The sequence below is a fragment of the Fusarium sambucinum genome, chromosome III (assembly GCF_050947815.1).
Source record: "Fusarium sambucinum isolate potato_lamoka chromosome III, whole genome shotgun sequence".
NCBI classification, from domain to species: Eukaryota; Fungi; Ascomycota; class Sordariomycetes; order Hypocreales; family Nectriaceae; genus Fusarium; species Fusarium sambucinum.
The window spans coordinates 7,365,342-7,382,845 of NC_139292.1; the positions used below are offsets into that span (position 1 = coordinate 7,365,342).

At 45.4% G+C, this 17,504-nt stretch overlaps 4 protein-coding genes across 4 annotated transcripts; 3 read left to right on the forward strand and 1 right to left on the reverse strand.

The window, feature by feature from the left end:
- Positions 1-819: 819 nt before the first annotated feature.
- On the forward strand, positions 820-1,183 carry FSST1_012637 (uncharacterized protein; the record flags this gene model as incomplete). The annotated part of the gene is made up of 3 exons (XM_083235879.1): positions 820-940; positions 989-1,093; positions 1,146-1,183. The coding sequence occupies 3 exons, from the start codon at positions 820-822 to the stop codon at positions 1,181-1,183; spliced, it is 264 nt and encodes an 87-aa protein (XP_083082333.1).
- A 474-nt stretch (positions 1,184-1,657) lies between these two features.
- FSST1_012638 (uncharacterized protein) lies at positions 1,658-5,158 on the reverse strand (the record flags this gene model as incomplete). The annotated part of the gene is made up of 4 exons (XM_083235881.1): positions 1,658-2,477; positions 2,526-4,064; positions 4,144-4,602; positions 4,719-5,158. The coding sequence occupies 4 exons, from the start codon at positions 5,156-5,158 to the stop codon at positions 1,658-1,660; spliced, it is 3,258 nt and encodes a 1,085-aa protein (XP_083082334.1).
- Positions 5,159-7,262: 2,104 nt separating this feature from the next.
- Positions 7,263-9,188, forward strand: FSST1_012639 (DUF4238 domain-containing protein; the record flags this gene model as incomplete). Its single annotated transcript, XM_083235882.1, has 1 exon — positions 7,263-9,188. The coding sequence occupies one exon, from the start codon at positions 7,263-7,265 to the stop codon at positions 9,186-9,188; it is 1,926 nt and encodes a 641-aa protein (XP_083082335.1).
- Positions 9,189-9,998: 810 nt separating this feature from the next.
- FSST1_012640 (chondroitin AC/alginate lyase) lies at positions 9,999-11,503 on the forward strand (the record flags this gene model as incomplete). Its single annotated transcript, XM_083235883.1, has 2 exons — positions 9,999-10,864; positions 10,924-11,503. The coding sequence occupies 2 exons, from the start codon at positions 9,999-10,001 to the stop codon at positions 11,501-11,503; spliced, it is 1,446 nt and encodes a 481-aa protein (XP_083082336.1).
- Positions 11,504-17,504: the final 6,001 nt, after the last annotated feature.

Below are 17,504 nucleotides of genomic sequence, written 5' to 3' on the forward strand. Positions count from 1 at the left end.
CTTTGAGAATTTTAGAACGAGATTGACTTCAGAAGCATTCCAACATTTATTTGCATTCGCTAGTCCATTTTAGCTTACGTCGTAAAGATGCCAATCGCGTCTCATCCAACCTAGAACCATGACATGATTCTTGCCGAAACGCATAAACGGCAAGTCCATAAGAAATCTATTCGTAATATATCATGTACCTTCACTATATTGCTCACTTGGATGTGGTTTAGTCTTTGCATACTGTCACCTGCTATTGTTTCGCAGTATGAAAACCGAGGAAGATCATTCCTCTAATCTCACGTGCATTCAAGACGAGATTCTAGGTAGTGGGCAGATTAAGAGTATTATCCAATGGTAAATTCTTTCTGCAATACAAATTTCCATATTCAGAAGGTAAGTAAAGCATTTTACATAATATGAGATCCACATGTTATCATCAAACGTCCTTTTTATATAAGCTTACTTACATGTGTTCTATATTCTCACATGTGCTTACTGTTCATTTAACAGTCCCCCGTTTACGTCTGCAGTATTATATAATAGAAATGCGTTTTTCGTCTGAATTGAGTAGGAGGAAAAACCTATGCAATGACCAGTCAATTGTAGCCCTGTACGACAACGGCCTCATTATGCAAACGCCAAGAAATTAGATGATATAAACAGTTTATCTAGAAGTAGTAACAGCCGAACTTCTACACAGGTGTGGACAACGATGTATAAAAGCCTGATATTCCCATCCCAGATACCCAATTTCTCAACCATCTCATCTCATCTCCTCCCAAAAGCCTATCAACTCTCAAGAACCTTCAACAATAAAACACTTTCACCATGAAATTCACTGCCGTCATTGCCTCTACTGCCTTCCTCATGGCCCCAGCTGCCAATGCTTGGACTAAGGATGCCGCCGGTGTCTGGGTTGCCAACAACACCTTTTACACCATCAGAGGATGTAAGGATGCCCTGGTCTTACCCTTTTCAAATACTAATTAACCTACAGCTATTGTCCACGAGTCATGCACTACCATGAACACTAACAATGTTCATGCTGATGGCGATTATTGCGCTTACTGGCTCAACGGCATTGGTCAGAAGTACAAAGGACGTAAGTGTCAAAATTGAGGGGATATCACAATTGATGCTAATAAAGAAAACAGATTGCAAGAAGACTGGTAACTCTGTTCTCTGCATTTGAGAAGGGAGATACCGCTATGATTGTGCGACTTGAGGCTGGTACGACAGGGCTGCTCCGCCAAAAACCTTTTATTATGAAGAGTTACTGGATTCAATAAGCCAGGCCGCTGCAGTTATTTCTTGGGGAAACTTTACATGACTTTAGCTGTCTTTTATCTCTCACATTCAAACAGCTAGGTACTCCTTATGGGTATCGTGCGCCGTTCTTTTATGAATTTACACCTTTACAAATACACACAACTGAACCACATTTTGCACTTTACACAATCGAGCACTACAATAAGAACTCCTGGGCTCGGATTTTAACTTTTCCTATTGCGTACTTACACGAATGACTATTCACTTGCAAACCTTCCAACCCAATTGCCCAATTTAATGACGTTTCCGAACTCCCATACAACAGATGATATGACACAAACAAACCAATCTGGATTGAGGTACTAGATCCATGCAATGCCCAAAACAACTAGATCCACTACAACTCGTCCCTCACCTCATCTTCCAACTGATCCTTCTTGACGGCATCAGCCTGAGCACCGAGTGGCTCTCCATAAGCGTCCTTCGGATCATCTCCAACACAATGATGACACCAGAAAAGATTCTTTGGGTCGTGAGCCTTCTTCACAGCCAGCAACTGTCCATACGTCTTCTCGCCCCAGTACCTCGTTGTCCAGTTATGCATTACATAGGAGCTCTCGGAGAAATAGCTGTTTGGACCAAGCTTATATATCGTGTCATCGGCTTGCTGTGTCGTCAAGATACGTGCATTCCATAGCAGTAGCGCTGAGCGAAAACCCGCCGAGATGGCTGTGTCCTTTGGCTGCACACTGCCAAGATTGCCCGTAATTGACGTGTAGATAAAATGGAAGCCGCAACGATAACCCGCCGGATCAGGTGAGGTCTTGTCAGGGTTTTTTAGTGTCTTGACGCAGATGTCTAGCACGTCCATCATGGTCGACGAGAACTTTGTCTCCATCATCTGTCGCGAGACAAGGACCGAGTTTTGAGAGCCAGTCGTCGCGTCGGATGGTGGAGTTGACAGTGGCAGTGGGTTTGTAGCGTTGATCGAGAACTTGTTGGCAGGCATAGAGAGAAGGTACTTGTAAGCCGACTCATAGTTGTCCTCCTGTGCAGTGTCTTTCTTCAGTACGTCTTTGAGACCATCGCGGAATAGCTTGTAGTCCTTTTCTGTCTGACCACCAGCATAGAAATACTCAAAGTTGAAGGTCCAAGTCACTTTGCAGAGGTCACCATTCTTGTAGTTGGCGGTGTTGATGAAGAAGGAGGGCTGTGTGCTGACCTTGTGGTTAAGACTTAGCTACCACGCAGTAAAGCGATCCCACATGTTACGCAGCCACTCGTAACCGAAATCCTGTGAGCCTGGGCAGAAATTACCCTGCTGGGAGATGAAGACACGGCTGAGTCCTCCGTCGGGCACCTTGTGAGCGCGAATCGTCATGGACAGTATAACGCCCCAGACACCACCACCACCACCACCACGCATGGCCCAGAAGAGCTGGGGATTCTGTTGGCGACTGGCGATCTTCTTGTGGACAACAGGATTGTCGTAGGCGTCACGACCGACTTGAAGAACTTCAATCTCCAGCACGTTATCAACACCGAGCCCCATAGACGGCGCAAATGGTCCATGGCCACCACCAAGATGGAAGCCAACCATACCAACGGTAGAGCACCAACCTGATGCGACAACACGATCGTACTTGGACGAGAACTCGTGCATCTCAGCAAAGATAGACCCGGCGCCAAAGCGGAATGCACCAGCAGGGGCGATAATAGGGTCTTGGTCCCAGGTAGGCATGAAAACCTTGTCCTTGAGTAAGATAGTGCGAATGAGAATGCCACCTGTTGGGCATGAATTGCGGCTGTTGTACTCATGGCCTGTGCAAGCAGTGGCGATGCACAGACGGTGTTGCGCGGCAAATGTAAGGGCAGCAGCAATATGGCGTTCATTGAGTGGAAAGACGACAATGAATGGGTTCCAATTGCGGTACTCGTTCTGATGAAGTGCTGCTTTACACATTTCCGATGCATCGTTTAACGCAGTGAAGTCGCCAGATGCACTGAAGCAAGGACGCCGCATCTCGTTGACGTCCTCGTAATAATACAATGCTCTCAATCCCTCGCTACCTAAACCATAAAACGATTGGTTCTTGATGGAACCAATTGGTACTGGCGCTGGCTGAGGTTTCGGGTAACTGCTCCATTGAAGTCCAAGCCGTGGTACTGTAGGGTCAAGCGCCTGCTCCAAGTCAAGGATGGCTGTCTTGGTGGGCCAGCAGCTAGAGTCTTCAGGCGTACACCAGTTGTGACCCTCTTTAACTGGTAGAGAGTGCTTGGCGACAGCAGGCTCTACATATGCGGACTCGGCCGGGTCACAAGATCCAACACCACACATGCTGTTTTCTGGACTGCATGAATAGCGACAGGAGGCGCTGCACGGGTTACATCGGCCCATGGCCCATTTTGTGCGCTGCGTGACCTTCTTGTCTTCTACCAGCTGATCTGGTGCACCACAATCCAGTGTCGCATAGGAGTATACGGGTTGGTATTGGAACTTGAGGCGACAGTTCGTAACAGTACCACTGGCATCAGCGAGGAGCACACGGTTGGGATCCTCCTGGAAGTGAGAGACGGAGTAACGCTCAACGCCCCGGCTGGGGTAGTTCGGCCACTCCATTGATGCCTGGCCGTCGGCAGTAAAGTTCCATCGTGCCAGACCCTTCTCGTAGTTGCTGAACACCTGGAGCGAGCGCCATGAACCCAAGAGTTTTGGTGGCGATCCGGTGATACCTGGGGAGGAGTGGCTCACCAAGCTGGGCTTGGAGTCTGACTCAGCTTTGGACTTGGACTGAGACGCCTTGCTGCCGTCCACCGAGGTAACATCTGAAGAAAAGGAACAACCTTTTGCTGACGCCTTACAGCGGAACATGAGGAAGTTACCGCAGCCAGGCGTATCCATAGCAGTGAAGAAGCTTCCTGGCGCTGGTGCCCTTCCACGGAGAGATGTTGTCGCTGTTTACAAAGCCTGGCACAGCAAATTCCAGCACCTTGAAGATTCCGTTTTCGTCGCTACTGTCACCACCACTCTCACCCTGTGGTGCGTTGCTGGGGTCCAGCTCGACAGTGCTTTCAAGCTGTTCTGGTGGACATCTGTCCCAGTCCTTACCACATGCAAAGCACGAGTCGATACAGTCGCTCGACATGCGTGGAACGCTTGCAACATCCGTACCTTTCCAGCCTGCTGTTGCCAAGTATGCGCACTGGACACAGCGGGCCGTGATAGTCGGTTCCATATCTGCCATCGGCTTTGGCGTCTTGAGCTGCTCTTGTAGAGCTTTGTTTTCGTTGAACTCATTAGCTAGCACAAAGACAGTGCGGAAGTAGGCCTCCTGTGGGAGCCTAAACGCTTCACCATCAGCACCAGGAATCACTGCGCAAGTGCCGTGCTTCATCCATTCAGATAGGATAAAGCACTGCATGGTATTCTTGACTGTGGATTTGTGGGCCAGAAGTACTTCAGCAAGTCGTCAAAGGTCCTGAGGATCGACTCATCGAACTCCTCGCCGTTAAGACATCCGTAAGGCTGATTCTTGGCGCCTTTGCCGGCAGCTGAACTAGGCCACAAGCCATGTAGAGTAGCGTTGGCAGAGCCCTTTCTGAAGGTATTCGCCTGTAGTGACAGCGTATAGGCATCGACGGGCAGAAGTCCTGATGGGTAGTCCGATGTGGTGCACAGGGAGAAGGGTGGTGGTTTTTGCATCGTCCCACCGTCCTTGTCGGGCTGGGTGCAGCCAAACTTCCACTTGAGATTGCATGATGCGGATTGGAAGTTGAGATCGTTGGCTCTTTGCAGTAGAATTGGATTGGAGGAGCAGGCGTCTGACTTGCCGGAGCACGATGCACTCACTAGGCAGACCAGGGCCAGCACCAGCGCAAAATGGGCATGCCAAGTCATGTTTGCTTGGCAAGATCACCAGTAAGGAGTAATGTTTAAAACAATTTGATGTTATGTTTGTTATATTTGGGTGGTGTTTATGGGAGGATGTCAACGATGGACAGGTTGAGCCCATATTTATTCAGTATGCACCCAATATGCTTGCTCAATGTCTTGCCCAATGGTATCCTCCAGCCGCTGGGCTACGGAGACAATTTTCAAAAGTCTCTGCCACTTCTCCCCACATCTGCGACATGCTAGGTAATAGTGAGCCAGCGGCTGAAGTTATCTGAAGACCTGAGTGAGCTGGAATCCAGTGGCTTGCTGAGCTGGGGACAAGCATGTCAGCTCACCACATGCAACGTTTCGGTCTGACTGGCAATAGTCAGTACCACTAACGAGATTCTCCAATAAGCGTGTCGGCCACAATCGATCATACAAAGTCTTCAACTGAGACAATCTTTCCATCAACCCACTTTGTTGTGTATTACACCTACTATGGCCATGTTTCAATTAAGAGGCTGAAAGGACAATGGTCTGGGCTCTAGCCATACGTTCCTAGTCCAGTGCGGCTGAAAGAGTTGGGTTCATTAAATAAGACACAACGTGCCGAACATGTGAGGTTGCGGGGTATTCTCCAACCATCAACTCAGCCAGAACCTTTATCAACCACTGAGCTTACAGCAATCAAGTTCTCATGGCTTGTTTCTTATGTTTGAGTTCAGTAGGCAGTCCCCTAAGTAACTGTAAAGCATGCAGAGTCCAGAACCCTCCAAGTCAATCAGCATATTGAAGCCAAATATTGAGTTGTGCATTATTTCCCCAAATGCGCATCTCAATTACAGAGACAACTCCACAAGTCTTACCACTTCTTGGCGCCATCAACGCAGACCTCTCTTCTCGATATATCGCGGCCTATCACAGGACAGAGCATGGCATTCGATGGAAGACCTTCTCCGCTAACCTTCCTGTCTGGAACTGAAGTTCCCCTTTAGTATCTGAGCGGTAACGAAACCAGTGACCAGTGTTGAGACATCTTGATCACTTTCGTGCGCCGACCAAGGACACAGCTTATGCACTGGTTCTAGATCAGATGCATCAACTTTTCGACTGGCAAGCATTTTGAGAAACATGCCAAAACACTTCTAAATATTATATCTGCAGCTGAGATGGAGAATCGTGATTGTGGAACACTGGAAACTGCGATTGATTCCATTCTCAAAATGTTATTCGGCAAAATTCCCACTGCTGACTCCCTGTCCATGTCTAACGACAGAGACTATCTTCACGTCTGCGATTCCGTCCCGGTTCCGGCCCCATTATTCTGAGCCGCCAGGATCGACTGGCAGAATAGGAGAAAAGAACGCCTTTGGAAACAATGGTTGACTACATGGCGAAGATTATGGCTAGAGGCGATTACGGTAAGTTGTTCCACGTTCTGGAAACTAGCAACGGTACTATATTTTGGACGGCCAACAAGACGGAATCATCCTTTGCTATATAGCTGTATCCTTCACTACTATGTTTCTGAACCCTTTCGGGGAGTGTCGGTAGTACCTATCCAGAAGAGGCTCATCAGCTACTTTGCGAAACACGTTTCATCTAGATGCCCCGTCAAGTTCTGCTTAAATCTTCGTTGCTGGTTGCGAGGCTGACTAAGGCTGGTGATGATCAATGAGACGCCTCGCCTGCATGCTTCATACCCCGCGCTTAGGTATCGGGCCTCAATTTCAGGCCAACAGTCATGAAGGACCAACAAATACCTCAATTTCAGGCCAACAGTCATGAAGGACCAACAAATACCTCAAAGGTTTCGAATTGCAGCTTAAATAGATGCACCCCGCACAAGAGACAGCAATCTTCCCAAAAGATTAGTCGTGACCTCGTCGCTGCCATGTCATCCCAGAAACGTCAATACCAACATTTCGTTCCACAGTTCCTTCTAAGGAACTTTGAACATCCATTCGTCTGTCCCAGTTCTCCTAAACCTGGTTCAAAATGCAAGAAGCGCCATCACGAAAAGGGAAAATACCCGAATGACCGGGTGGTGAATTGTTTGCAACTTGTGCCGGAGAGGTTTAGAATTGAAGAGCAACCGGCAAAGAAAGTATGTGGTCTTCATGACATGTACACAAATTGGGCACCAGAAGCGAAGGTTCCACGCGAACTGGAGACTAAATTCAGTCAGTTGGAAGACAAAGCTAGTCATATCATCCGCCATATCATCAGGTCTCACCAGCAAGGGCAGAACAACGCCAAGCTCTCTAGGACGCAGCAGACCACGCTGCGGAAGTTTCTTTATCTGCAGAAGCAACGAGGCTCAGGTTTCTACAAAACATACAATTGCGAAAGTATCGATGATTACGACATCAACGACCGCGCACTGTTGAAAGAATTCATGGATAGAAAGGGAATACAACGACCGATAGATGTTTGGTTGCAGGCGTTAAGCTCTATCATCGATCTTAACATGGATGTGAACGGTGTTTGGAAGAAAGTTCTCAAGTCAAGTATCTATCCTAGTATTTCTCTCCATTTCGAGGAACACATAACTGAGTTTTGGATGTCATTCTGTACCCTTCCGGATATGGATGAAGAGTTCATTCTGACTGATACGGCCTACTCCATATACGAAGGACCAACGGACGATTATCAAGATGCGAAGACCGGGGAATGGCTTCGAATGGGACCGCGCTTTCATATGTTTGCGCCTATCTCCCCCAGATTGATGATTGTTTTGCGCAGCCAGCATCTTCCCGAGCCGCTGGGGGATAGTGATCCGGAACTAAAGGCCCATCGGGCAATGTGGAGACAACTTGCGGTGGATTCCATCTACGGAGCGGGCAAAACGTCCATCTTGGAGGATCTCCCTGTCCACAAAGCTCTGAATAATTATTCCGAACTCGTTGATGGAAGATGGGGACGGAGAGCTGGCTGGGATCAACAGTTGCGTCAAAGCGACACTTTTCAGTTTCCCTTCTTCACAATTTCTACGCAGCATGGACGTATAATCAACGGACTTCTTCTTGATCACGCGTTTGGAGGTTCGACAATCATCTTCAACAGGAAACGTCCATTCCTCAACCTCCTTGAATGGTTTCTCACAGAACCATGTAACGTTGGTAAGCGGCTCGGAGGAGAGAACTATGAAGATCAAGAAAAGTACATCGAGCGGTTGACAGAGTTCGTCTGCGCCGAGGGCATACAAATTACTGTGAAAACGACGTTGCGTCCAACATGGCACCATCTTGACATCGAGAAGTACAGAAATCGTAACATCGCTACTACCAGGTGGCTTGAGAAGCTTGAAAGAGACCACAGCCATGTTGATCCAGATGCAGAAAAACAAGAAGAGGCCTCTTCAACTCACTCCGATCCTGATGTTGGAGGGGTTGACAGCTTGGCATATGCTGCTGTACGTTGGATCGATTCCCTCGGGGAGGAAAACGTCGAGATGGAATCAACCGGAGACCAAAATGAAGATCCTGATGAGACAGATATGGGGCAGTCATCTGGAGAGACCTCGCAGGCAGAATCGGAATTTTGGACAATCGAGAGGCGCAGCATTCTCGAACGTACAGCAAAATATGGAGACGGTTCTCGGGAGGATGTAATAATTGCCGAAATCTACAGATTAACTACCGCCCTATGGGAATCCCTTGTATTTGGGCCTGACTTGTTATCGATTTGGGGCATTGAAGATAGTACCCTCGAAGAAGCTCAGGTAATGTTCGGCGTCTGGCGTGTCAATGCAAGATTGGATGGGCGGAAGGATATCCCGGCTACCAATAGACTTGGGAGGCTGTTGGAGAGGTATCAATTACGGCAAAAGCCAACTCTGTTCTGGTTATTTTTGAAGATCTTTCGATATTATAAATGGCTGCAAGGGCAAACCATGCCTGCAACCGGTACTCTGTCGAAAGACTGGGATTGGGAGGGACCCGAAGATGAGGTTCTAAAAGGTAAAACTACCGAGATCTCCCTAACATCGCTTGAGATACTGACCTTGAGTAGCGACATCTACATTGGACACTTATGCTGTGAATGCTGAGATGTGGAAAGCCATGAGCCACGACATTGCTGATGAACATGGTCTCGATGTCGAAATGAGCCTAACTGAGATTACATACCTCGAACCAAGTCGCTCTGAACCTCGGCAAGGCCAAGAGCTCTCAGCAGAAGATAAATTGAGGGATATTGAACTTGTCAAAGCCAAAACGAGAGACCAAATCATTGTCCTGTTGTCTATTCTATGTATTCTTCTTTTTCTTCTCATTGGGCTGACTTACATTATTGTTAGTCTCTGTTTGTGGATCCAGTCCATTATAGAGTCTGGCCTTGTTATGTTGTTTTCATATATTTGTAGTTTATACTGAGTTGCAAGCGGAAGGGAGACAGTTCGAAGAACCTATTTTGTGAGCTGAGATGAATAATGACCAGGGCATGGTGTCAAGCGCTTGATGAAGTCTGTGTTTCCAGGGACGCTGACGGAACTGGTACCCCACATTGTTTCTAGCTATATCCAGTCGAGATTTACATTAACGGGGTTGTGGCTTAGTTTCAGATGTCACTGTCCTTTTCGTTTAAACATATGATGCAGATTTAATTGGAGGAGTTTCCGGCCCGCGTATTAGACTTCCGGGATAATCAACCTCAATTAGTACATGTAAGCGACGTAGGAGATTTGCGCGCTTAGCAGGGGCCGATGCTGGTTTGGTACTGAGATCATTTCGCTTTTGTGTCTTATAAACTCAACAAAACAGACACTTGTTTCGTTAGTTCTTTTTCAACATTATCATTCTATTCTCTCATTCAATCCCTTGTTTATTAAACAACACGCTCTTTAAATATTCACTTCATCATGATGCTGGTTCATTTTTTGTTGATTCCTTTTCTTTCTTCGCTCGGTTGCGCTTTCACGCACCCTGGTCTCTTAGTGTCTTCCTCTGATATTGATCGTATTCAGACAAAGCTTGCTGCCAAAAAAGAGCCTTGGACTGCGTCTTGGGAGAAGCTGACTAGCATTCCATTCTCCAGCGTGGACTATAAGAACAATGCAGTCGATGAGGTCAATCGAGGCCAGAATGGAGAGGCCTTGTGGCACGATGCTGCAGCTGCATTTAACCTTGCCTTGCGCTGGAAGGTATCTGGAGAGGAACAGTTTGCAGAAGCCGCATCCAACATTCTCGTCGCTTGGGCAGACAAGTTGAAGGTCTTCAGCGGTGGCGACGATGCCTATCTTACTGCAGGCCTACAGGGTTATGAGCTTGCCAACGCCGTCGAACTGCTCCATGACTACAAACCTTTCATCAATGATGGTAGGCCAAAGGTCCTCAGACTACTAACCGAACTGTTTCTGCCGATGAACCTCGATTTCCTCAACCAAAGGCTTGGATCACAACACAATGTCAAGCATTTTTTCGCAAACTGGGAACAGTGCAATATTGCTTCCGCTCTTGCTATTGCAGTGGTCAGCGAGAACCAGACGGCATGGGACTTCACCATCGACTACTTCAAGAACGGTGTCGGCAACGGGGCCATCAACAACGGCATTTCGAACATCGTCGAGGAGCCGGGTACTGGCAAGCCACTTGGCCAAGGTCAAGAATCTGGTCGTGATCAAGGTCATTCGGGAATGAACTTTCAACTTTTGGGAGCCATTGGACAACAGGCATGGAATCAAGGCGAGGATCTATTCGCTTACAACAACAGCCGAATTCTTCTCGGGTATGTGAAATTGGTTCATTTCTTATTATTAAACATTGCTAACCGACACCTTCCCTCAGTGCTGAGTACTTTGCCCGCTACAACCTGGGAAATGATGTTCCATTTGAGCCATACACCAATGGAATTGTTTCCTTCGATGTCATCAGCGAAGCCTCTCGTGGCGCAGTTCGACCAGCATGGGAGTTGCTTTACAGTCACTATGTTCAGATCAAAGACCTCGACGCCCCGTGGACCACCGCTTACCTGAACAACTCCTTGGAATACTTTGGTGGCTTCGAGGGAGGAGCTGGTTCTTGGGGAGAAGGTTCGGGACATTACGATGGACTCGGTTGGGGCTCTCTTCTCTATCATTTGGACGAATCCGATGTCCAGGCTATCAAGTCATCTGCCAACACGTCCATTCCTTCCTCCGAGACTCCTAGTCAAGTTGCACAAGAGACCCACAACCCATCGTCTCCTACCACTCTCGGTGTTTTATCCAAGCCCACTACCCTGGCCAAAGCTTCTTCCTCTACTTCTTCTTCACCTTCGTCGACACAAACGATTGTGGCAAAGCGTCCGCAGGTTTCACAACCCAGGGCTAAAGGATCCCATCACAAGGCTCATAAGCCTAAGACAGGGTGCCGTGCTGTTATGTAGGGTGATTAAGATGTTTCAAATCGAGGAGCGAGGTAGAGATGACGGAAAGCCCTCTCTTAGGTTTCTTGGATCTTTCTGATGTTATGTGGTGAAATGAACTGTGTGATCGATGTCGCAAGAATGGTTAGACTGGTGGATGACGATTAGTATAGGCTTTTGGACCTTATTCAGTCATCTTTCACCGGACTGTCGATGGGTGGAACAATTATTCTTCTAGACTAGAACATGGTCCACACCTTGTTGATCAGTTTAACTGAAAACGTTCGTAAAGGGGAGTCACGGGGAATGGACTTGTACCAAGCTATTATTTTTCGGTTATTTATCTTCAGTTTTTTCTCTCCATGCAATTTCGCCAATTGTGTCTCCTTTTCCACTGTCATCCTTGCCACTCATTCACTCCGTTAACCCCTGAATGGTTACGGGCGGACTTCCAAGATACCCTATACAGACCTTCTGAGAGAAGTAATAATTGTACAACAAATAACTGCAACACCTATCAGAGAAAGAGACTTGGATACAAGCTTCAGTTATTCAATTCAGTTTCAATAGATGATTCATATTTAAGAAACTTAATTGTATTCTTTTATTACCCCTGAAAATGCAAAGGTTACGTGCGCACACGAAGGTTGTTGATTAGGCTAAGTTGTTACGGCGGGGCACACAGCGGAAAGCGCTGTGTTAAGCCCTCTAAAGTGATGACTAAGGTGGTAGGGGAAATCCCCCGTAACATACTGCCCCCATCTCTTCATAGTGTTAACCATAATACGAAATAAACTGCTTCAGTTCCTCACTAAGATTCCCTTGGCTATTATCCTCTATAGTTATAATATAACAGTTCTTAATTGACCATTCCAGTGTCCTATATTCCTATGTCCTAACTGCCTTCCTCATTAGTAATACCCCGTATTTTGCAGTCTGTCTATGCACCCTGATTCCACAGCGCTAAGTTGTAGAACCCAGTTCTAACTGCCATTATTATATACTTTAACTTCCTAAACGATTCCAGCGTGCTCTATCGCTATTATGTGAATGTCGTAGAGCCGGATACACTAACTCTCAGTTTGGTAACCGATCTAATACTCTAAGTTAACCGATATCCTCAGGGTGATCCTACAATAAGTCCTCTATTATTTGTCGGTTATTAAGATTATTATCGCGCCTTATAAGATCCTCAAGTGGTGGTAGATATAGACGATCCAGCCTCGAGATGTATGGTTTTAGATTATCGACGTGGATCTTGCGGACCTTTGGAGGTCCTACCAGATTCTATGCCAGGTAGGTGATATCTGAACTCTGCTGAATAATTGTAGAGAGGTTTCCCTAGGTCTTATGGAATTTCGTATACAACTTGCCTAGTTTATCTTGCTTCTCCTAGACTACCATGCCAGCTCTAAGACGTTGATGTTGTGTTAGTGATATAGTGTCTACCTGTGAACTCCGGTGCTCCTGAATTTCTATCCTCAGTTCCTCTCTGGCGTCGATATGTGCCAGATTCAGCTTTCTGGATACTAAATTAATCTTTTCTATGTGCTTATCGTCTGGAAGCGTATCTAAGACACCTGGGTATCTTAAGAATGGCTCGAAGCCGAATATCGCTATGGCTAGAGATGTTCCTAGATTCTTAACGTGTCTGCAGTTTATGTTTACCAAGATTAGTGGTAAAGCCTAGTGCCACCGATCTAATAAAATCCCCTCTCGCTCTATAGCCTATTTCTATAACTGTGTTTTCACTAATTGTATAATATGTTCTAATAATCCTATGCTCTGTGGGTATAATACCGGACTAAACTCAAGTCGTGTTCTATGTCTTAGTGTGGCGGCCTGGAAAGTTATATTGGCGAAATGACTGCCGTTGTCATAGTAGATTGCTTGTGGCTAGCTGAATGTCGCGCCCCAGTTTGATTCCTAAGTCTTAAGAACCTTAGTTCTATTAGCAGCGAGATAGTAGGCTCTGCTAACAAACTTCGTTATATAGTCTGCAGTGAGAAGAATATATTGGTGTCCTTTAGATAATAGCGGGTTAATAGGACCCAAGTAGTCCATGCCTACCAACTCCTATGGCCCAAGGCGTGAGATGTTTGACGGTGGTGTTCTAGGAACTTGTGGTATCGTTTATTGATATACTATGCAAGAGCGACAATAGTTTTCAGTGTTACTGGATCGTAATGGCTACCAGTATTGTCCTTAGAGCTTCTTAATTGTCAGGCTTACTGCAAAGTGTCTGCAAGTATTGTGTGCTTGTTAAAGAATAAGCGGCACCTTAGTCTTAATTGCGCAAACTGCCAAGGTTTTATCACTCTCGATATAATACAGAATCTGGTTAACAATCCTATATCTTAGGATACGTCGTTTTATGAGTCTTTGCTGGCCCTTCTCCATAGTGCTTGGACTACCGAGCAATATAGAAACAATCTTGGAGTACTATAATTCATTCTGCCAGCGGCTTATAGACGGGTATGATAGTGAAATTAGTGAGGAGGCTGGCGGTTTGCCTCCTGGCAGAATTATGTTTGCGCAAAGTTCTATGGATTGGACCGTAAGTTCTGTGGGTAGCGATTATTTTAATACTCGCTTGAAGCCTGGTTTTAGTTTAATTGGTTTGGCCTTATCGCGCAATACGTCAGGCAGCCGTGACATTCCATTAGCTAGGCGCAGTAGTTTATCCTGACAAGAACGATGAATAAACTCTAAGTTAAATTCACTAAGGATTTTAATCCAGCGGCTAACCTTGCCGTAAAGATGGCTAACGTTTGCTATCGAGTCGATAATGCCTTTATAATCAGTGTAGACTTTTATTGGATAAGCAGAATATAAGATTATCCACTCCACTTCCTTGAGTGCTCTAACAATAGCGAGTATCTCTTTCTCTGGCATTGTGTATTGTCGTTCAGCGTCGTTGAGTTTGCCGCTGATCTATATGATTACTCTTATATTGTTGAAGTTTATTGTAGAGATTTCGTCTCCCGGTGGTATCTTATTAAGTTGACAGAGTATGGCGCCTGTATCTGTCTCGGAGGCATTGGTAGCCAGGTGGAATTATTTTGAAGAATCTGTGCCCGAGGTTGCATTTCGCTAAATGCTGTTGCAGATTGTCTTAAGCGCTATCTGCGCTTTAGTGGTCCAAGTTAGGTTATCTCGCAAAACCTTAGTTATCTGTAGTAAAGTCTTGCCCATCTTTATTATCTTTGAAATTTATTTAAAGAACACCGATTTAATAGTGCGCACCAAATTAGCGCAACCCGGAATAAACTTGCGGACAAATAGTATAAGGTGAAGAAGTTATTAGATATCTTCCTAAGTGCGGGGTAGGTTCACCTGAAAATGTTTTTGCAGGCGCTCAAACTTCTCCCGGTGTTTTAATAATGGTCATATACCGTTAGCATTAATGGAAAATCCAAGAGTTTTAACGCTAGACTTAAACAACACTGTTTTCTTTCCTGACAGGCTAATCGGCGCCTATGTAATTCTTGGGAAATAGCATTTCCAGAGAAACTTAAAGTGCTTATCAAAGGTTTCAGAGGCGATATTATAATCATCGACGTAAATAAAGAACGTAGTAGAGAGTTTATTAAGGTATCCCAATATAGAGGGAAGTTCTATACTATCTTTAAAGTGGAGGTGGCCAAATATAAGGTCTCTAAAGTAAACATAGGTATTTAGTGAACCTGTTAGTCCTATCGGCATATTATTGTAGTAGAAGAGGCTATTTGGAGTGCGGAATCTAGTTTTCAGTTTATCTTATTCCGCGATAGAGATTCCCCAGAAGCCCTATGAAGTATCTGTCTGCGAGAAGACTTTTGGGCGACTGCAGTAGATAGAATCAAGATTGACGTCCATATTGTGATATGGGTAACCTGATTTAATAGTATCATTATTGATTAGGCGGTAATCGTAAACTATTTGCAGGGGGACTGGTTATTCTGGCTTTAGCGTGCCAGGTTTCGGTACTTAAGTAGTAGGTGCTGCCCATGGGCTGTCTCCCCTGGCAATTAGACTGTGTCTCTCTATCGGTGGCAGGAACTCCTGGGCAGCCTTGATATCTCGGCGGCTATACTTCCTGTTGGGAACTGATCGTGGTGATGCATTGTTCTTCAGGGGTATATAATATTCAATAAGGTCGGTTTATCTTAATTCCTTAATGCTAGTGATAAAACAATCCCTGTATATGTAACACAGTTGCATAACCTTGAACTTCTGTTCTGGTATCTTGGCTATATCCCCGATCTTGATATGGTTATTAGTGAACCAAGAAATGATGGTTTTATGGGGTAATGTAGAAAGCTGGCGTGGACAGGCTATTTTTCGGAATCTTAAGGGGTTAGCCTTGATTTTCGAATTTACCATAATAAATGCTGGTAGGTCTATTCTAGGTGTATCTTAACGTTGATGTTGTGATTTATCGATAGACCCTAAAGATCTTAAAATCGAAAAATTTTCAGATTTTTAAATAAGTTCGTCTATATCCTAGTCTATCTGCCTGCTGTCCAGCCCTTGCCAGACTAAGTACTTATGTTTATCGTTTTCCATGCTAAGTAGATACGGCATTAGCATATCCCAGGCCGGTGAGTTCTAAGGTTTACCAGGCTTCATAGGTTCAAAGTTCTTATTGCCACTTAGAAATTCAGATTTCAATTTTTGAGTTTTTACCAAGTTAATGCCACCAGCACCAAGGTAACTCAGAGAGTTAACTCCCGGTTCAGCGCTATCTGTCTAAGTCTATCTATCCGCTACCAGATAGGCCACTTTATGATTAGCTAGGTATATCTATTAAAATCCGAAAATTTCTATATCTGCGAACTTATTCTTAAAATCCAGTATTCAGTATATCCTATCCGCAGTAAGGTTTTCCAGGCTAGCTAGATTGCCTTCAGTAGGTAGTATCTAGTATCCATTATCCATTTCCAGAGTTTCCAGTAGTAAGCCAGTATCTAATATCTTCTATCACGCCACTCTAACCAGCGGCCAGCTTCTCTAGTCTAGTTTAGGGTCCAGTGTCTAGGCCTTCTCCTCAGTTTTACCAATTGCCAGTATCTAGCTAGCCAGTTCAGTAGCCAATGTCGTAGTCTACTTTAGTGGCACTGGTATACTCTCTAAGAGTTTAGGTTAGTGATCTTGTGTTTTATATTTTTATTCTGCAGTTTCCCAGAGGAGTATCTAGGTTTATAGCCGTGGTGTAGTGTTTTGCTTGTGTTCCAGATTTAAAGATTCTGGTTCTGGTATTAAGGCTTCAGGCCTCAGCGCCGGAGATCCTCGTTCTAATTCCTGTGGTAGTATTAGGTTTCGGTTTTTGCCTCCTGCTCGCTAGACGGCTAAGTTAGATATAGGAGAGAGATTATCTTTATCGATTCTCGCGTATAGAGATCGGTATTGGTAGCGGCAGGCATTAGGTTTCGGTTCATTGTATATTTCGGTTTCTTGTGGGAGTGATTTCGAATCTTATGCAGCAGGCAAAATCTTAGCCGCCTCCTCTATAATTGGAGGGAGAGTTTTTACAGGCCATAAAGAACACGATGGCAGTAAAAATAATGCTTGGTGAGAATCTGAAAGAAGGTAAGCAGCGCCGGTAGACGCAAGGTCCTCGCGCAGTAGGTCCCCTATAACGGTGATATTGCAGGACAAAGGTTCATCTTCAACATATGCCTGGTAGCAGGGTAATTGAATAGCGCTGGCTCGGGGTAACTCCGGCCTCACTCTAACATCTTGGCGCCAGTATTTACTTGAAACTTTCATAAAACATTCATGTTTAGGGTCTAGAATATAATAGGAATCCTTAGTAATTTTAGTAGTAGATACTTCGTTGTCTTGGTCTATTATATCCTCGGTAGTAATAATATCTTCCTTGCTCTATCTCTCGGTTTGCCAGTCTATCAATTCAGAGTTATCGACGGTAGCCATCAGTTTCCCAGGCCATTGATCTATTCCGCGGTTCCTTGGATTATTCTATAGAGTTCGGCCAAAATCCCTTTAACCTCTTATAGTATTTTAGCATTGTCTTCCATAT